Below are 22,126 nucleotides of genomic sequence, written 5' to 3'. Positions count from 1 at the left end.
ATATATATATATATATATATATATATATATATATATATATATATATATATAATTTTCATACGTCACATTTTAGAATATGTTTCCCAAATCTGGAACAATTGCTCTACTGAAGATATGGACAGATTGGACAAAAAAGTTACATCAGAAACTGCACCGATTAATTGCTATTGAGAGTCTTTTTATAAAACTCTTACACAAGGAAGGAAGGAAGAAGAGATAGTGCATATTGTATTTAGTTATAAATCGACCTTCTTACACAGGAGATATGATGCATCTCATTATCGTCTACGAAACTCCCAAAGTATCACATTCATCTCTACAATACTTTTTTTTTTTCAGACGTCCTTTCTCCCATGTACGATTTTTCTTTGGGACTCTTTCCCAAAAGATATCCGAAAGCTCCTAACCTTTATAACATCGAAAAACATTTAACTAATTGAACAAAAGTTTCAAATTTTATTCTCAACCTATTCCATTTTTACAAACTAATTAAATTGAGAATGAAACGGTGTTCTGAAGCCAGTGCACAAGTTCACAGTAGGAACTAATTATTGTACATCATTGATATTTATTCTGATTTTGAAAAACAAAATAAGTACTGTAAAGGAAAAGGTGACCTCCCTTTATTTCACATAATACACTCATTATATCCCAAAAGAAGAAAAAAATTAAATTACCTAAAGCAAGGATTTTGAACTATACGGTAAAAAACATATTATATAAGAATTGTCAAAAAAATATTTTGTCTTAGTTAACTTACGCATATTTAAGTTATAAATTACTGAGTATTTCTTACTGAATATTTCCTTTTAAAAATAAATACTTGTTAAAACTTTGTCAGTTGTATTATACAGTTGGGCCGAATTGTCTTTTAAATTGGGCCGAATTGTCTTATTTTCGGTCAAAGTTGGGCCGAATTGTCCAATAGCCAACGAATTATTGTCATACAAGATTAACGTGTGTAGATTGTTGGATTGTGTAATTTACTATGTTGCATCGTAATGCATGACTGAATTTATTAGTGAATTGTGTTAGAACTTGTACTTGCTTTATTAGTATATGACTATAGATTATGAATTATGCAGAGTTAATAGGTGTTGCACTTGTGCACATATAATTAGATATTTGCATATTTGTATGTGTCAGTATAATTCGTAGGGCAGGAATATATATGATTGTTGTTGATGATATAGTTTCTATATCCAGAAGTTAACAATTAGGCACCTGTATGCATGTATTAGAAGTCGTTGATATGATTGTTATTGGTATGGTACAATTATTATAGAACAAAGCGTGTATGGAATATTTAGATGTGAGTGTGTGGGTTGATATGATAATTTATTCGCCATTATTCTGATGAAAGGTCTGCGAGAGTGTGGTTAATTGTCCTGAGATGAGAGCAAGGAGACAAGATTATACGTACCTTCTAATTCAACAGGAAGCTTTCCGGGTGGAGTTTGTGTGGAGGCACAGTGCCGGAAGGAAACGTGGGAAACAGTACCGGGTGTGTTAGGGGACGGTTCCGGAAGTGCCAGGAGAGCACGTGGTCAAGGGTACCGGAAGTACCAAAAAAGAGAGAAGAGGCGGACAGATGAGTAGCAGACACAATACGGAAGGGAAACACTCTCATTTAAGACCTGAAATTCATATGATGTGATAGAAATTGGCAACTGTGAATAGGTCATTGTTTGTATTTGTTCGAAAGAAATTGCGATTGAGAAATTTGTCGATTAAATTGTTGAACGCATTTGATATATTTTATTAAATTGTTATACCTTTCACCTTGGGTTATATATACACCTTGACCGTTGGCAGTGCTGACTGGGGGCTTGGAGCTAATTAAAATTTAGTTGTTCAACTTCTCCGATGTTAGAAATAATACCGTAGGAGGCACATGACAACCACAAACCGTCCTTATTCCTTGTGATTACCCTGTTTGGAAACATCATGTACCGTCCTTAATCTTTGTGATTACACTGTTTAAAAACATCAAGTACCGTCCTTAGTTTTAATTTGCGCAGTTATGATGAAATACTCTAACAGATTCATTAAACTTTTAACAATCAGAATGAGTGATCTTTCCGGTCAAACTCAAACTAGTTTTACGGCTCTCAGACAGCATACTTGAACATTATTATCTTGAATGACAACTCAAACGACATGTATGTGTTAGGATATTAAAAAAAAAAACAATATTGGTTGACGAATGTGTAGAATTAATACTGTCTACTTTAGTGGGTCATATCACATATATGATCCTTTTGCTGGACTTTAAAAACTTCCCCGTCCATAATAATATATATGCTATACGAAGTTTACGTGTACTTTTTTTTATAATCATCTCTCTCTCTCTCTCTCTCTCTCTCTCTCTCTCTCTCGGCAAGACAAAAGAAGACTCTATTAAACTGTTCCAACTCTTGGTTTTAAATTGTGTAACAGAAACACACTGAAAACAACAATTTAAATAAAATGAAGACGTAATTTGTCTCTCTACAATACAAAGTGAAAATTCAAGAGACACTTAGAGTATTGTGAATTAAATCTCAAATAATCCTAAATGTCTTATCACAAATCCAAAAATATAGAATGTTCCTAATGAATTCCATCAGTCTTGGTTGTCCTTGTATAACACAATGTTGCAATCCAAAATGTCTTTGAATGAGTTCACAATAATTCAAATTAGTGTACAAGTCCAAAGCTGAATAAGCACTTTAGTAATTCCAATGAATATTTAAAAGAATAATTCCTCTCGAATTATTTTTGAACACATATGTAAATTCTGATCATTAATGGTTTCCCCATGACAGACCTAAAATTAGAATTAATTATTTGTTTATCAAAACCCTGTTTAATTACATTCTCACTTGACCTAAATGTGAATCATTCCAACGGACAATTCTGATCTGATTAAAAACAAAACTGGGCCTAGAATGTCCTGAACTCAAACATTATATTTACAACTTACAATCATGAACGAAAGTTAACTACGTAAACTTTATGTGTACATTATCTAAAGTACAACTTACAGCCATGGACAAATGTTAAACACATAATTAAATATAGATAACAACATCCAGTTTCCAAAGTGTAGAATATATAAGGTACATGTGAAATAAACACAAATATAGAATGTGATATCATAATAGCATGCTTAACCGGAATTACAAAATTCGGAACACACGATATAAGAATCTGAAAATATTTGTCTAAAGTCAAAGATAATCTTTATTCATGAACTGGATGAATTTAAAATCGTTAGTTCTGGAAATGTAATAATGAGGTATACAGTTTCGGCTTTCATCCTGAGAACACGATATGATGAATTTCATCTCTTATTCTCGAGACTGATAGATTATACAATACGTGTTATTTTTGGGATCATTAGCCCTCTACAGTTTTCAACAAAAAGCCAGTTAAATGCAGTTCTGAGTCTAATAAATATTTATGATATGTATTATTTACAATAAAAATATATCTTACCAAAATCGAAACTAATTTTAAAGAACCTATAATTAAAACCTTGGCGTATCGATGCTAGCCGAACAAACTTTCAGACGTAGTTCTACTTTGTTCGCCAGTTAACTGACACAAAACTTTTGGTTATCTACATACGTACCTAAATCCAGCATCATCTTACATAGATTTCACTTCTAATATTCGTTTACTTTCATACGAGTTGTCACAAAAATGCTCTGTAAAAAATACATATTTATATATTGAAGTTACATGGCTGTCGTTGAAACATATTTTAGTTACATTCAGTGAGCCTTATTTTCTTTTGATTGGGCTCTAACTCGTCAGGTCTGACAATTTCACCTTTGCTCATTGTTATTTTGTTCATGGTGTCAGAGATCGTATTTTGTTGAGTATTGAGTTTCATGTTCATAATTGATTTGCGTTTGCGTAAATCTACGACATTTTTGACAGTTGCATTATAAACTACTGTATCCTTATTTTCTTCTCTCAACTCTAGTTTTCCATCATCATCATCTAATCTATCAGGTTTGACGTTTCTGACGATGGATATGAGTCCTTCATTACTCCCTGGAGTAGTAAGAGTCTGGGGGTCAAAACTATTGTCGGAAGAACTTTCCACGACTCCAAAAGATCCTTTCTGCACATCCGATAAACTGTCGCATTTGTGAACCATGTCTGTGAGATACGGTGATTTTACGACATTTACGAATGGTTCTTTGTGAACCATTATATCTTCATTTGTATCTGTTAAATCCAGATGGTCATCATCATCATCATAATCTAATATATGGGGGTCAATATTACTGACAGATACAGGTCTTTCACTCATCCCAGAAGCAGTAAGGGTCTCAGGGTCCAAATGGCTGTCGACTGAACTTTCCATAACTCCAAATATCCTGTTCTTCGGATCTGAGAAACTGTCGCCTTTGCGAATCCTGCCTTTCAAACACTGCACTTTTACGTCATTTCTGAGTATTGCATTATCGAACACTGTATCGTGCGTTTCTTCTGCCATATCCAGCGTATTATCACCATCATCAGCACCATCATCCAATATATCATTGTTGACGTTACTGACGGGTATGAGACCTTCATTCATCCCTGGAGTAGTAGGGGTCTGATGGTCCAATTCATTGTCGGCTGAACTTTCCACAACTCCGAAAGACACGTTCTTCTCATATGAGAAACTGTCGCCCTTGTAAACCCTGTCTGTGAGACACTGTGCTGTTCCGACATTTACGAATAGTTCTTTGTGAACCACAGCATCCTCACTTTCATCCATTAAGTTCAGTTCGTCATCATCATCATCATCATCATCATCATCATCTAATCTATCGGGGTCGACGTTAATAACGGATACAATTCGTTTACTTTTCCCTGAAGTAGAAAGAGTCTGATAATCAAAACGGTTATCGGCTGAATTTTCCACAACTCCAAAAGACCCGTTCTTCAGAGCTGAGAAAATTTGGTCTTTGCGAAACCTATCTCTGATACACTGATGTTTTACAGCAGTTTTGAGTATTGCTTTATCAACCCATTTATGGTCCTTTTCGTCTGTAAAATACAGTTTTTCATCATCATTATCATCAACATCATAATCATCGTCATCTAATATATCAGGGTCGTTGTTACCGACAGATACGAATCTTTCACTTATCCCTGGATTAGTAAGGATCTGAGGTTCAAAATGACTGTCGACTGCACTTTCCAAAACTCCAAAAGATCCGTTGTTCACATTTGAGAAACTGGCGCCTTTATGAACCCTGCCTGCGATACAATGCGCTTTATCATTCACATGTAAAAGGCTGTCTTTTTTATTGTAATCGTCGTCGTTGGGAGCAAGAATGTCATCAACATATTTCTGTATACATTCAACATCATCGGAAACATATAAATGCTTCGCGTATGTAGTGTCAATCTCATCTAATAAATGGATGATATTTTCAGCTTCTTTTTTCCATTCATTCTTCTTTGCAAGTTTCTTTGCTCGCTTAGCATACATCTTGGCAAAGTCAAAGTTATCCTGTCTCCTGTACCATTCTGATCTTGCTATCATGAAAAACATTTTCCTTCTTGCCTCAATCCCATCCCAAACCTTTTTTTCCACGAAATCTAGACAGTTTCCTGCAGATGACACATCTTGATTATCGACAATTGCATGTGGTATTCGTTCTCCAAATAGACCAATGCCAAGATGACAAAAGGCTTTCTTAAGCAAGAGCATCCGTTGGTAGTCTTTACCGAATTCATCCTCATTGAAATGCGAAATGGCCAAGTCGGTCCTTTTCAAAATATTTTCCTTTAAATTAGATTCCGGGTTGTTTTCATATTGTTGGAAAAGGAGATTGATTTCTATGTAAAACACCATTCCAGTCTCCTTGCATGGTTGCACCTGCGTAGCATGCTGTTTCGCTATGTCCAATTGCTTCAGCCCCGTATCTATGCTTTCCCTCATGGTCAAAGACGAGCCATACCTTCATAAAATAAAAATCAAATGGTCTTTATTTCATCTTATTACTGAACTTTTGGGTGCCAATATTTTGTTGTTCTTTATCTATCTGAAATATCTGATAAGAAGGTTTATTATCTATTTTATTATCAGTGGGAGAAAAATTATATCGCCCAGAATGAGATCAACCAGATTCGCGATTCGTAAAGAATATTACATATCTTAGTCAAAATCAATAGATCTGATCCTCTAGATCAACCACTCTCCGTGAAACTAAATGTAAAGCATAATCACTTATAGCCTACAAATAAAAAAGATATAAAGAATTATCATAATTGAAGCTACAACTCAAGGCCGCAACTTTTGTCTTTTAATAGACAGGTGGAAAGTAAATTGAAACATATAAGGATCGTCTTAAGCAAGCTCAGTTTTAAAAAAAGACAATAACCACTTCAGAGTAATACCGATTTCTTACTAACTGATTGAACAGTCTAAGTAAACTGAAACAAAATAACAGCTTCTCCGTTTTGCTACTGGTTACACACAGAAGCAGCTCATTATACGACTACGAAAAAAGTACGGATAATTGATATCGATTCTTTTATTAGCTGCCTAACAGTTTTCCTCATAAACCGTATCACAATGCAAACTTCTTAGTGTCTACAAACCACCGACGTTGCATTCTCTCTACCAGCCACAAGTCTCCACAACAAGGCGACAAATAAACCAGTTGCTTCCACTTTAAACAGCGCCCGAAACACCTCTTCTACTTTAAACCTGCTCACGTTCATAATCTCACGCTACGGTAACAGTCATCTCTTCCCACGAGCATCTGCACGAGTTATGATGTTGTATGTCACTCCTTAAGGTGTTTCCAAACGACATCATTGAACGCTCATGGTGTTCCAAGCATAACCATCAATATATTGGGTTAATCCGCTGCTGAACCAAACGGCCTTACACCAGAGAGTACAACCTGAACACTATCATGTAGATGACTATAAATAAGAAAGGATATGAAGTACACCTCTTCCAGGGTACAAAAGGACTAGTTTTTAACATGATATTGCCATGGTTCATCTATTGATAATGCTAATTAATTTTCATGTTGTAATAACAGTCTTTCAGCAATTTCCCAATGAACACTGATCATCACTAACTGATTGTTTAATTTACGCACGATGAATACCATGGCAGACTATCCCCTACAATATGCTGGTGCCCAGTAGATTTCATAGTTAACTGTAGCAACAGTTTCTTGACAAGCATGTCTCTAACAGGTCAAAATCGCAAGCTCTCCATTCTTAACCACGACGAAAACTGATAGAGAGATAACGCTTCTTACAGGACACCGTACCCCCTCCAGTTCTGAAAGTTACTCAGAATCATAGCTTCTCCATACTGAACAGCATTAAATTCATCGTCATTGGTGGCATGTATATTATATTTCTGGAGCAAATCATATGTTTGGTGACTTGTAAATCAACCTGGAATAGCACAACCATCTGTCCTGTGGCCATTTTGAATTTCAAGCTTGATATGACTGTTACCAATTACCGGTATGTGTCTAAAGTGTACGCATGTTTGTTCCGGAAAGATTTGCATGCAGCAAAATTGCACATTTTAATGAACAGGTGGCATCAGACCCACATATCGTCCATCAGCATCAACGCAGATTTGGGAAGTTGATTTATCGGACTAGCCTACTGTGAGAGGATGGTGATATAGAATCGGAAAAAGACAGCATCGTTTTTCGACTTGTAGGATATGACGGAAAAAATCTGGATCTGTCTTCAGTAAAACAATATTGAAAGGTGTATAATAAAAAGTTTCATCAAAATCATATCAGAAATACGGTCTAAAGAGTGGTATCAAACTCAGCCAACCAGACGCAAGATCACCATATTGGTATGCGTTGATCTCGTTCATTATAAAGAGATTCAGAGATCCAAATGATATAAGCGTATATTGCAACTGTGATCAAAATTGGTTTACAAATACGGCCTTCAGGGTGGTGACAAGGTTAACTAATCAAATGTAAGATGATCTGATTAATATGCATAGTCTCGCTCATTATCGAGAATTTGATTATATTAACCAATATTCAGAGTATGATTGAAATCGGGATCAGAAATATTGACACAAGCGAGGAAACAAGCAATTGTTGACGGGCGGATACACGATTCACCATGCATGACGGACACGGGACCATACCATAAGCTCCAATGACCTTACGGCAAGGTGAGCTAAAACGTTATCGGTCAGCGGCTTTTACAGGGGCCAGGATTTCCTGTTCCGCTGGAAACATTAGGTTCGTTAATAATTTACCCAAACACATATAGGTCTTACTAACATGAAATATTTGCAAATAAACAAAGATACTTGAAAGAAAAAGGCGTTGAAAGAATTACCTGGCAAGAAATGTCATACTGCTAACCGTGGGATTTGTTGTGTACGGAATTAAACCCTTCATGGATTGGAAAACGTCACTTTGGTAAAGGGTGACATCATACTTTAGTCGCCTCGCCTCAATTTCGGCATCCAAAACAATAAATCGTATGTCCGCTTGCTTCATTTCATCTGTTGCCTTAATAGTGTCTCTGAAATAACGCGTGCGACATCTTTTGTGAATATTTTCAGTTACACGTCTGAAGGCATCAATGTTGCCGTCATGTGATAATTTTTTTAGTCCGTGAGCCAATGCTGCCAGTTGCTTTCTATATCCATTGTCCACTCTTATTTTATCAACCGACACGAACAATGTCTCCTTTTCTTGCCTTTGTGTCACATATTCCTCCTTTAAACTCTTGAGTTTTTTCTCCAAGCTATCAGCCAGATGTGGGTAGGTTTTTTCATATCTCAATGCATTTAAAAATATTTGAAATGGACACTTATCTACAATGTCAAGCAAGAATTTTTGACAAGCTTTTCTGGGAATTCTATCTCCATGCAGCAAGTCAAGGAGCTGCTCTTTCGATAAGTAATTTTTCTCATACAGGTAGGGTCCAATATATTTCGGATCCAAATCACTTATTAGAGTTGTATTCAGTTCCCGTACGGCTTGCTTCTCAAGACTGTCCATGTTCATTCCTCCATAAAGACATCACGTTTTCTTGCTAATAAATGTAATAGCAACCCATGTATAAAATCCTTTCAAGTTTTGAAGCACTCTAATAAATCCCTGTCTTAAGTTCAAGAGAGCTGAAAACATGAACCTTGTACATTCTTGTACTATAAAACCGTATCTCATGTATGCTGTTAATTAAAATTATTGCTAAATGTTGTCATATTATTGCGAAATCATATCATCTCGTTCTGTGGAACTTATAAAAATCTATTTTTAATGACACAAAATGAAATAGCTGCCAATCTTTTTATAAAATACTCGTGACTCAGGATGGTATTAAAGCACATAATGACTTATAAGAACTAATTTAACCAAGCGGAAATTCCTATTGTCAGTGGTTTCGATTCAACTGACAGTTTTGGAAACGAGCCAAATGCAATGCAGTCACTCGATAATATACACTACTCACTGACAACATGTACTTTCCATTATAATTTGATAGGTTGAACACAACCTGGATTTTGCATAGGCTCTCTACCGTAGACGGATAGTATTATTAAACAGAACCTTCTAAAAAAATATTTAATGCATTCTTTCTTAACTCTGACATATTCTTTTAATTTTCATTAATACAAGATATTATTAATTAAAGTATTTTAACTGAATTACGTGATATTTTTTTTAATTTTAATTACTTGTCTGCATACAGGAATGTAAGTACGTTGAACTGAATGGGCTAACCCAGTAATGTAGTTTTGTTGGTGATGATACTTTTGGTGAGGCTTTTGGTCAATGTTTTTTTCTTCATGATGGTACTTTTTGGTGCGTTTTGGTCAATATTTGCTGGTGTTGGTCCTTTTTAACAAATTTATTCCATGTTTGTTCGCGACGGTACTTTTGATGAGTGTTGGATAACGTATGCTTATGATGGTACTTTTGATGAGTTTGGGTCGATGCTTTTTTAAATGAATTTTATAGAAAATTACAGCACATTATTGTGCTAAAATGGAACCAAAGTACCTCCCGCAAGAACAGAGCGAGGCAGTCGACCCAAACCTACTTTCACACTATAATAATAATAATAATAATAATAATAATAATAATAATAATAATAATAAACTATCTTTAACGAGGATAACACATTTGGTCATGGCTGACCCATCTGCCATGTGGTCCTCAGTTTTTGTAATCGGCTATGTTAACAAAAAATAAAAAAATATTTAATACAAAATAATAAGAAGAATTTGTAAAAATAAAAATACACAAAATAAAAATAGAAGACCATGCACACAATCAGGTATCGTCGCACACTCATTCCTACATATTTAACATGAATGACTATGTGTGACTATACTGGGAAACATACACATATGAACAATATTCAATACACAGGTACATACATTTCAGCATAAGTCTTAATATATATATATATATATATATATATATATATATATATATATATATATATATATATATATATATATATATATATATATAATCATCATCATTGGCGACTCGGTCTCGAAAGACCATGCGAATAGCGCCCTTGGGGTGTTGTCTGTCTCTGTTGTCATCGTCTGCTGTGGCTGTGCAGGCCTATTCGTGAGTGACAGTCCTTACTGCAGTTGGTGCAGACATACTGGGAAGTCTGCGTTACTGTGGTTGCTGTTGTGTTCTTCTTTCTCTTACGTTTCTCTGCCGCCAACTGGCCTCTCCTCGCATCAGCGACTGATATGCCATTGTTTACCATCAGTCTCCAGGTGCCTCGGTCCTCAGCCAGCTCTTCCCAGCCATCGGGTGAAATGTTGCATGCCTTCATGTCCCTCTTGCACACATCTTTGAAACGGAGTGAGGGGCGTCCGACTCTTCTCATGCCAGTGGCCAGCTGTCCATATAAGATGTCCTTTGGCAGCCTTCCATCCTCCATGCGTCGGACGTGACCCAGCCATCGAAGGCGGCGTTTAATTAGCAGGGAGTACATGCTGGGGGTACTTGCACGCTGCAGGATCTCGCTGTGTGGAACACGGTCTTGCAAGCTGATTTTCAGGATGCGTTTTAGGCACGGTATATGGAAGGAGTTGAGTCGGCGTTCTTGCCTCATGTAGGTACTCCAGGTCTCACTTCCATATAGAAGGGTGCTGAGAACGCAGGCCTGGTAGACTCGAACCTTGGTGTGCTCTGTCAGCGCATTGTTTTCCCAAACCCTCTTGGTTAATCGAGCCATGATGGTGTTTGCCTTTCCAAGCCTTCTGTCCAGCTCCATATCAATCGAGAGAGTCTTGCTGATGGTTGACCCTAGGTAGGTAAAGTTGTTGACTGCTTCCAGGGTGACACCGTTGATTTTGATTGAAGGAGCAATGGTGGTATCTTGCATGCTGACATTTGTTTTTTCCAAGCTGATGGTGAGACCAAACTGCGTGCAGGCAACAGCAAAACGGTCTCCCAGTCTCTGGAGGGCTTCCTCGGTGTGGGCCACAAGAGCTGCGTCATCTGCAAAAAGCATCTCCCTGATGAGCACAGCTCTCACTTTGGTCTTTGAGCGCAGTCGTGCCAGGTTGAACAGCCTCCCGTCGGACCTGGTGTGTAGATATATACCATCCGTGGACGTGTCGAAGGCGTAGGACAAGAGCAGGGAGAAGAAGATCCCAAAAAGTGTTGGTGCCAGCACGCAGCCCTGCTTCACACCACTGTTAATTGGGAAGGAAGTTGAGGAGGATCCATCGTACAGGACTGTTCCCTTCATATCTGCATGGAAAGAGATTATCATGCTGAGGAGTTTTGGGGGGCAACCGATCTTACTCAGAAGTTCAAAAAGGCCCTTCCTGCTGACCAAGTCAAAGGCCTTGGTGAGGTCGATGAACATCATGTAGAGTGGTTTACCTTGCTCTCTGCTCTTCTCTTGGAGTTGTCGTAGGGAGAAGATCATGTCTGTCGTCGACCTGCCTGCTCTGAAGCCGCACTGTGATTCCGGGTACACACGGTCTGCCAGCAACTGCAGCCTGTTGAGTATGATGCGGGCATACACTTTACCAACAATACTCAAGAGCGAGATCCCTCTGTAATTATTACAGTCACTGCGGTCGCCCTTGTTTTTGAAAAGGGTCACAATTGTGGCATCACGCATGTCTTGGGGGACTACTCCTTCCTCCCAGCAGCGGAAAAGTAGCTTGTGCAGTGGTTTAATCAATGCTGGTTTTCCACGTTTGATAGCTTCGGGCGGGATGCTGTCACTACCTGGTGCTTTGTCGTTTGGAAGGCAGTCGATTGCTTTGCTGAGCTCCTCTCAGGTTGGCACTTTGTCAAGCTCTTCCATGGTGGGCAGATTCTTTATGCTGCTGAAGGCTGCATCAGTGACTGACGTTTCTCGGGAATATAGTTCTGAGTAGTGCTCCACCCATCTGGCCATCTGTTGCCCACGGTCTGTGATCTTCTCTCCCGTCAGGGATGTCAGGGGAGCGACCCCTTTCACTGTAGGGCCTAGAGCCTTCTTGATGCCACTGTACATACCTTGGATGTGTCCGGACTCGGCACTGCGCTTGATCCCTTCACACAGTTGTTGACAGTACTCGTTCACACACTGTCTAGCAATGCGTTGGGTGTTACTTCGGGCACTTCTGAGAGCAGCAAGCGTCCGTTCATTAGGGCATTTTTTTATAAGCTATGAAGGCTTTTCGTTTCTCCTCGATTTGTGGTTCCATCCTTGATAGGTGTGCATTGAACCAGTCCTGGCTGGGTCGTTCCTTCTTGCCAAACGTTGACATAGCTGTACTGTAGATGGCACCCTTCATGGCGTTCCACTTGGCTGTAGCGTCATACTCAGGCAGGTCCTGGAGAGCCTTGTTCAGGGCAGACACATACTCCTCCACCTTGGCAGGGACTGACATCTGCGCAGTGTTTATGCGAGGACGTCCTTTTGGTTTTGAGCGGTGTAGCGTGTGTGGCTGTAGTCGCACTCTGCTGATCACAAGGGCATGGTAGGAGTCACAGTCTGCACTGTGGTAGGTTCTGGTGGAGAGGACGCTGTTAAGGGCAGAGCGCCTGGTGATGACCAAGTCGAGTTGGTGCCAGTGATGAGATCTGTGGTGTTTCCATGACACTTTGTGTTGTGGCTTACACTTGAAGAAGGTGTATGTGATGCACAGGCCATGGTAGGTGCATAGCTCCAGCAGTCTCTGGCCGTTTACGTTGGTCTTTCCAGTGCCATGATATCCGAGGCAGGTAGGCCATGACTCGTGGTCCGCACCTACTCTGGCATTAAAGTCGCCGAGGAGGAATAGTGGTTCATTTTTGGGGCATCCTTTGATCTATTCGTCCAGCTGCCCATAGAACTGATCCTTCACGTCTTCTGATGACGTGAGGGTTGGGGCGTAGACACTGATGATGTTGACAGGACCCGAAGCAGTGGTGAGGCGGATGGACAAGAGACGCTCAGTGCCCCCTGTGGGAGGTTCAACCGAGGCCAGGAGATTGTTTTTGATGGCAAAGCCCACTCCGTGCTGACGGGGCTCCTCAGGTTCTCGACCCTTCCAGAAGAAGGTGTAGTTTTCCTCTCTGAGGGAGCCACTAGAGGCGAGCCTGGTTTCCTGGAGGGCAGCTATGCTGATATTTAGTCTGGTGAGTTCTCTATCGATGATGGCCGTCTTTCTGGTGTCGTCCACTTCTCTGAGGTCGTCGGAGATGCCTGTACACATGGTGCGCACATTCCAGCTTGCAAATCGAAGAGCTGCAGTCTTCTTTATTGGTTTCTTGTTTCTTTTGTCTGGTGTGGAATTACCGTCTGCTTGTCATGCTGAACAACACACTGAGCTCCAGACACCCACTGGAGCAGGCAGACGATGGCGGGTCAACACCTTATTGACCGGGGGCTGCCCGGCTTGAGGCGGGCGATAGTTGGCCAGTGGGACACGATGATCCCTCCCACCGTCAAAGCTGACCCGTGGCGCCCCTTCCCTACGCCAATCGGGTGGGACTTATAACCCGTAAACTGTCAGCTTCCGTGTTGTTTCCTCACTCAGTAGCGATATATATCGAATAAGATCTGCATATATCAATTATGGATATGATTATAAAGTTTTCTCTTCAGAGCTTTTAATATGTCATTCCAGCTAGTCTAGAAAGAATTTCTTTAATGATATTTTAAAAGAAGCAAGGGAAGTTGAATTACGTATCCTCATTGGTAAGAAATTCCATACAGTAGGTGCTGATACAGTAAATGAGCTTTTGTAATGGTTGGTTTTCAACCTAGGAATCTGGAGATCGTTGTATGTCGTCGATCGGATATTACGCTCAGTATTCGATGATCTTAGTTCAATTATATTAGAGATATAATCTAGAGAAAGACCGTTTAAAGACTTGTATGTCAGGATTCCTTTAAAATAAAGAATACGTTTTTGTATGGGTAGCCATTGCAGACGTGAAAACAAAACATTTGAGGGAGTCATAACAGGAAGTTTCAGTATTATTCAGGCTACCCTTTTCTGGAGTCTATCAATTCTGGACAGATTATAATTTGATGTGTTTCCCCATATGGCACAGCCGTAATCTATCAGTGGCAGTATATGACCCGAAAAATAAATTTCAAGTGATTGTGGAGATAGAAATTTCGAAAGCAATTTTAACAGAGTTATTCTTTTGACTACCATTGCACATAGGTGATCGATATGCGCATTCCAGCTGAGGTTTTGGTCAATGTAGATACCAAGAAGTTTTTGATTTTTGACAATAGATACGTCTAAGCCATTTTGAGTTAGAAGTAAATCCATGTTAGTAGATAGACGCTGCCTTGCTCCAATTGTCATACATTTCGTTTTAGAGATGTTAATATGCATTTTGTTTTGATGACACCAAACTGATATATTGTTGAGGTTGATTTCAAGTTTATTTTTAATGGAGTCTAGAGATTTACCAGATAAATGCAATGTAGAATCGTCAGCGAAAAGATCTGTGTTAGCGTGCACTGGATACAAGGCTAAGTTATTGATAAATAGTAGAAAAAGAAGAGGCCTAATATAGATTCTTGAGGAACACCACCTAAGATATGACTTGGTTCGGATATATATTTACCCGTGCAAACAACCTGGTGTCTGTTTGTGAGATACGACGTGAACCAGGCAACTGAGTTTGGAGAAAACTTGTAGGTTGAAAGTTTTTTAATGAGCACCGAATGGTCAACCAAATCGAATGCTTTTTTTAAATCAATGAAGATTGCGCCAGTAAGTTCGTCTGATTCTACTGCTAGTAGCCATTGGTCTATAAGTTTTGTCATTGCAGTTTGACATGAATGATTCTTTCGAAAACCTGATTGTGATCTATGGAGGAGTTGGTACTTGTCAAGATATCTGAAAATATGCTTGCTGACATGTTTTTCAAAATTTTTTGAAAGTACGGATAGAACAGATATGGGTCGATAGTTGGATGGGTCATTCTTTTCATTTCCCTTATAAACTGCGAATACGTTTGCTAACTTCAACGATTCCGGGAATTTACAGGAAGTGATACTACAGTTAATTATTTCTTTCAACGACTCTGAGATTGATAAAGCCGACATTTTCAGAGTTTTGGGGTGAATTCCATCTAGACCAGCTGATTTGTTTGTGTCAAGTTTATTTAGAACATCAAAAGTGTCATTTATTGTTATTAAGGGAATGTTGAAACTAACATGATCGGGTACCCTTTCATTCACGAATTTAGTAAGTTTGTCTAAATTAGGCTCTGTATTATTAAACCTGTCAAGCGTTTGGGAGATATTAGTAATAAAAAAAATGGTTCAGTTGGTTTGCAATATCGAGCTCATCAGTATAATTAGTGCCATCAACTATAATTTCACATGGAGCTAGAGGCGCAGGTTTCGTTGAAGTTAGATTTCGTAAGTGATTACAGATGGATCTGTTATCGGAGTTTGATGTGATGGCTTCTTTGAAAAAGGAGCGTTTGTGTTTTACAATGATTGATTTGACTTTGTTCCGCCACAAACGATAGTTTGTAAAGTCTTTATATTTATGGTAGTAGTTTTGTTTGCGTTGTGCCTCTGCGATTTCATTAGTATACCATTCTGGTTGTTTTGATCGTTTAATTCTTTTGATGCGTACGGGGGCGTGTTTATTTAGGATAGTAAGAAAACAGTGATTCCAGATAGACAAGTCATAATCTGGGTCTATGTTAGAGAAATATATTGTGTTAATGTTTTGTGATAGTTCGGTGATAAATTTATTTTCAGCAAAGTATTTGAAACATCTGCATTGCATGTAGGAGTGTAGTTGTTTTTCTTTGCGCTCTGTTGCTTACGAGTTGCACATATAGGATAGTGATCACTAATAGGGAAACATGGTACGTTTATCTCGTAGAGATTGGTTGGATCGGTAGTATAGATGTGGTCGATCAGAGTAGAAGTACAGGCTGTTACTCTTGTTGGAGCATATATTACCTGTGCAAGGTGGTGTAGTTGTATCATATGTAGCCATTTAGTGTTAGTATCAGAGAGGAGGTCAATATTAAAGTCTCCCATGATAATTACTTCATTGTTGGAAGATAAAGCAGCCTCTAACTCATGTTCAAATTGGTCAGTCCATGAGGAGAGGGAGTTTGGGGGTCGGTATGCTGAGCAGATGTAGATTGATTTACTATTGAGGAAACGTAACTCGATCCATATTGATTCGATAGTAGAATTTTCAAAATCTGTTCTTCTCTTGTACGTTAAGTTATTTGAAACATACGTGACTATCCCTCCTCCCTATGCCTTGTGGTCGATCTCGTTTTTCCAAAGAAAAGTTGCTAATAGCGATAGCACTGTCAGGTCCATTACAATCTAGAAACGTTTCGCATAGTCCAATTACTGCAAGGTTGGGTTCATTTTGTATCGTTAGTCTTAGTTCATCGATCTTTGGTAAGATGTGTTTTACATTGATATTGATAAGTTGCAAACCTTTCTTTTTCAAACCAAAGGATGTACAGTTTAAATTTTTCTCAGTCGTTAAAGGAATGAAGACAGATTTATTAGTTATTCCCGAATACTAGAGAGAGACCTCATAACCTTGGCATGTGCAATTAGAATTTGTACAGAGAGATAGTCGGAACAAATATCTCCAAAAACATGATACTTATTATTGATTGAGGTATATGTATAATAATCATTGTACCTAGATGGACATACCTAATGGTTATAATTATAGTTAGGTACGCCACGTCTGTCATGTGCGTACTGTTGTATGATCGAAGTGTCACTTTTCCAAGGCCTTGTATAACCTTCGAGTCTGCCTCGATAACCACGCCATGTACTCTGTGTATCATGTTGATGTTTCTGTTTCCACCCATTACGGTCTTGCGTTGCAAGTCTGTGGCTTTTCTGTTGCCTATGTTGGTATTGCGCAATTGGGTAGAGCTTACTCACGTTGGTAGGTGTTGTTTTGAGTACAGGAGAAACACTATGTATATTTTTCAATAGGTTTGATGTGCCCGCATCTTTCAGGTGGATCAGGTCAGAGTGAAAGAAAGTAGATGGTAGCTGACCCGACGCTTGCAAAATGCTGTCATGGTTTGATACGTACGGCAGGTTGAAGGATCTGCTAATATTTATGAGCATGTCATCATATTGCGTCATATCCACGTCACGTCTTGGAATAAGGCCAAATATAACGACATTGTCTACCTGGGTTAGCAACCGGTTGATGAGGGACATGTATTTGACTTCAAACTGGTTTATTTCCAGATCTCTATCGGCGTCATTTTCACCTACTTGTACAATAAACGTATGGTAATTATTTAGGTCAAGTTTGTTCAGTTCTCTTTTGAGACTGTCAATGGGGCACCAGGGTATGACTTCACATGTACCTCACGTGAAAGTCCTCTGGTGTTGATACCTTTCAGGAGAGATGATCCTGTAATCAGTGTCTTTGTTGGTTTTGGAAGAGAACGACTAAGTCGATTTTGATCTGTTTGAGGGTGTTCATATCTTTCATTAGCTCGTGTTGGTTTATCAGATCTTGGTTGACTCCTGTCCGTCTGACTGTTGGCCGTTTCATTACCTGACTTTGGGTATTTTGTATTAGTTTTGATCAATTCGATTACATGTTGTGTTTTGTTCAACAATAAAGCTGTCTTCTTATTTGTTTCAAGTTTGGCACCTAGTGTTTGCTGTTTGATTTCTTCAAGTTGTAGTGAGGTTGATTTGTCGTACACAGCCATGCGTTTGGTGATGCTGGATATTTGGTCGTTTATGTTTGCAAATTTTGATTCCATTCTGTTTGATAGAATTTATATTTGGTTTAAAATGACCGTTGTACAAGCATGCATTTCATTTATCGAAGCCTGAATCGTTCTAAGGTCTTTAGGCATTTTTCTACACAGTGTAGAGTATAGCCTTACTAGTATCAATTTATTCTGCTCTCTGTCATATAGTTTAGCTGTTAAGAATAAAAATGTGAAAATGAATAACAACTGTATAAACAGGCCATTTCTTCAGATTATACAATGTATGGACAATGATTGGCAGTATCACTTTTAGAAGGATCTGGCTGCATCATTTTACACACGTAAGATAAACTGAAATTATTCCAATCACCCTAATAGTAGAACTGTAGTGGACGTTAAAGTACGAATAATACACTATAGCGTGCATTTAACATATAAAATACATGTACTAACTTTCACCAGAAGCACTTCAGTGGGAACATAACGTTATTTGGTGACCATGTTATTGCCACAAATTACAATATATTGTTTATTCATTACACTGAATTCCCAGGCACAGGTTCCTAATCTGTCATCCGATCCTGAAATATTGATGAAATATGATTCTTGCTGAGGATGCTTTATCACTAGATGTCGACCTTTAAGGTTTTATTTTTGTGCGCTGGATTTTAGTGTTACGTTCCGTGACATCGGAATAATGATTCCGAGTCGCTCAGAACGGGAAGCTTCCGATACGAAAGAATTGTTACAAAAACGACCCCCGAAAAAGAATGTTCAGAGGTGTGGTAATATACGGTATTAAAATTCTGTTGCCACGAATGGTCTGACAGATACAGGTCACCTAAGGTCAGCTCCAGGCTCTCATTCAGTTGTAACCCTATATGTCTTATGATTACATTAGCGTGACAAACTAGTGTGCGTAGGTATTCTAAACAGACGAGTTGAGCTTAGCTGAATTTTGCTTTCGCATATCCCGCGCCGTTTTAATGTTTTCACAAAGTCAACATTCTCCGTCCAAACTCATTATATCACCGGATGTACTAAGAAATGTTTGGAGAATTTAACTGGGGAGATTATAACTTATATATTGTCTGTTTCAAACTATTGCATTAAAAGCGACACTATTGTGTGACTACAACTAGCCATACAGATTCTTTCCTGGTTTTCTTTAGTGTGTGTGTGTGTGTGTGTGTGTGTTGCGTTTGTATGGAAAAATATGAACTCGTTTTCTCGGATGATTACTTTACTCCCAAATGTCGTGCAGTATTAGTCCGAAAAAAACAAACTCGTTCATATTTTTCCATACAAATGCAGTAACATAAACATTTGTACTGTACTGTAAAGGGTGTACTGAACTCAAGCCATCCATGTGATGTAAACTGTCCTCCCGTAAAAACTGATTGTATTGTTAGTAATTCTATTTGATTTAAGGTTTGAAATATGTGTTAAAATTGTACATAAATTGTTGCCTCAAAATGTTTAGCTGATAGTGTTGTTTATTCCTCCGTTTTTTCTTCAGTTTCCTTTTTTGTGGAGGACACTTAGAAGCCCAATATCCTTGCTCGTGACAAAAACATTGGATCAGTTTTGCAAGATAGTAAAAAACAAAAAATAGCAGAAGTGTACTGATAGAGTACAATCCATACTCTCATCGTCTTAAAATTGAATTTTCCCACAAAGCAAAACGATGTCCGTCTAATTTTCTCCTTGTTCGCTATTCTTGGTGGAAACACAGACCTCTCTGAAACAAAAGACATCAACAACAATAACAAATTTCTTAAGTAATTTGATACCCCACGAAATTGAAACAAGGCCTCAGTGTCATATTTACCCCGACCCAGAGTAGTCCAGTTTGAAACATGTATAATCAAGGCAATTCTGACGGGTCATTGTTTGATGTCGAACATTGCCGAAGGCTAGCACTAATCCGTTACGTAAGATTGTTGTGGCTAGAATCGAAGGACCGGACATTGGAGTTGCACACAGCCAATTATCACCTAGGTGTCGAAATGTTTCCAAGATCAAAAGAAATTGCCTGAAGAAGTGGGAGTGTCCTAACTTCTTTCCCTGCAAACAGACAGACAGGTTGAACTGGCCGCTAAGACGATTGGACAGGGGCACAGCGCCACCCAATCAGAATCGAGATAGGGGGAGACCTTGATTTGGGTAGAATGATATCCCTGCGTTTTCCGGCAAAAGTTAGTTCGCTGAGAGAAATTACCCAGAGAAGAGGTTAGCGTAACTCCGAATAACCATTCGTTATTGGCGGGAAAATCTTAGTTGAGAAGTACAGTCAGTTATAGCAATGGCGCGTACAAAGCAAACCGCACGAAAATATACAATAGTTTAGAAGCACTGGATTCCCCAACAGGACTATCTGAACTGTCCACTACGGACTCCGAAGCTCATAAAGAGTAAGAAGAATCAAATTACACAAAATAATTAATCCAACGAAAAATATTCAACAAATGGAAATCGACATGGGAAAACGAGACATTGGAAACAGAATGCGTGCAACACGAGGCAATATGGCTACCAGGAAAGAAGTTAATTACCTGGAGAAATTTTTCAAGCTGGAAAGAGTAGTGATGCATGACAAAAGCTATCTACAATGTAAATACAGGGAAGGAGCACAAGAATTAGACATGAGGCACATTCAAAGGGAAAACATACCTTGTCTAACCACAGTTATGATAGCCATGAAAATAGCCCACCCAGAGTGTATGGATAGAGTATACTCCATAAATCCTAATGGATACAAAGGCTACATAATAAGACCAAAAGGGAAGAAACCAATCTTACCATATGGAGAAATAAGTATTGGGAAAGAAAGAGTGACAGTAAGGGAACCAGAACCGTTGTTAAGGGAGATAAAAAAACGAACAGGAGAATTACATGTTACAGACATCCCGCTGGAAATCCCAATAGAAGAAATAGTTAAGCGCTTTGAGGAAAAATTCAATATCCCGGTTGTCTCAGCAAGAAACAGAACGATAGAAACAACATCAATTTTAGACGGAACACGGATTTTAGAACTAGAAAGCAGTAACATGAAGAAAGTAAAGAGAGCCTTTTACATATTCGGATTCCTAGCAAAGACGTGGTACAAAGGATGCATTTTTGACAGAACATGCAATAGATGCGGGAATACAGGTCACACACCATTTAAATGTCCCCAGAACTCGGAAAATATAGGACCAACAATGACATCTACAAAAACAAGCAGCAGACAAATAGGGAATATACAGCCACAACAACAACAACAGCAAAGAACACAAGATGAGCAGCAGCAACAACAACAGCAGCAGTTACAAGAACAAGGACAACAAATACAAGAACAGAAAATACCGAAACAAGCAGCAACAAAGATAGAGCAAATACAACAACAAAGAGAGGAGCAACAACAACAACAACAGCAGTTACAAGAACAGGAACAGAAAAGAAACAAAGGAGAAACTACACTACAGAAAGAATTTGAAAACAAAAAACAAGGGCAAAAAGTTCAACTGCAGCAACCCAAACAGACACGAGGAAATGAACAACAATGGCAACAACAACAAATAAAGATACCAACAGGGCAGCAACAACAGGAAAATAGACAAGAAGAACAACAAAAGAAAATAAAACCACAACAGCAATCAGAAAACATAGAACAGCAAGGGAATGAAAGTCAACAACAACAACACCAACACCAACAGACTCGAGATCAGCCTCCAGAAAACGAATCACAGGGATGTAAACAACAACACAAATTACAAATGCAAATACAAGAAAATCAACAAGAAAAGATCCAGCTAATCCAACAAGGTATTGAACCTGGGCAACAACTAGAAAGCAAACTACACCAAAATAAAAAAAACGAAGTTTACAAGAAAAAGAAGTGATACCAATACAGCCACCAATGCAAGAAAATGACTCAGTAGTGACAGCTTTCACATTACAACAGA

The 22,126-nt window shown here is 38.6% G+C and overlaps 1 protein-coding gene across 1 annotated transcript; it reads right to left on the bottom strand.

Moving 5' to 3' along the window:
- Positions 1-2,949: 2,949 nt before the first annotated feature.
- On the bottom strand, positions 2,950-9,223 carry LOC149785057 (uncharacterized). The gene is made up of 2 exons (XM_089931181.1): positions 8,338-9,223; positions 2,950-5,951 (listed from the first exon to the last, which is right to left on the bottom strand). The coding sequence occupies exons 1-2, from the start codon at positions 9,012-9,014 to the stop codon at positions 3,749-3,751; spliced, it is 2,880 nt and encodes a 959-aa protein (XP_089787307.1). The 5' UTR covers positions 9,015-9,223; the 3' UTR covers positions 2,950-3,748.
- Positions 9,224-22,126: the final 12,903 nt, after the last annotated feature.

Source organism: Sinohyriopsis cumingii, chromosome 13 (genome assembly GCF_028554795.1).
Source record: "Sinohyriopsis cumingii isolate HCF-2022 chromosome 13, ASM2855479v2, whole genome shotgun sequence".
Taxonomy (NCBI): Eukaryota; Metazoa; Mollusca; class Bivalvia; order Unionida; family Unionidae; genus Sinohyriopsis; species Sinohyriopsis cumingii.
The sequence above is the reverse complement of the archived record's forward strand: the minus strand, read 5'-3'. Positions and strand labels throughout refer to the sequence as shown.

Bases quoted from the DNA above. Each gene is read 5' to 3' on its own strand.
- LOC149785057 (XM_089931181.1), bottom strand. From the start codon at position 9,014: ATGAACATGGACAGTCTTGAGAAGCAAGCCGTACGGGAACTGAATACA. The intron at 5,952-8,337 runs GTAATTCTTTCA...TATTTTATGAAG, and splicing joins AGTATGACATTTCTTGCCAG to GTATGGCTCGTCTTTGACCA.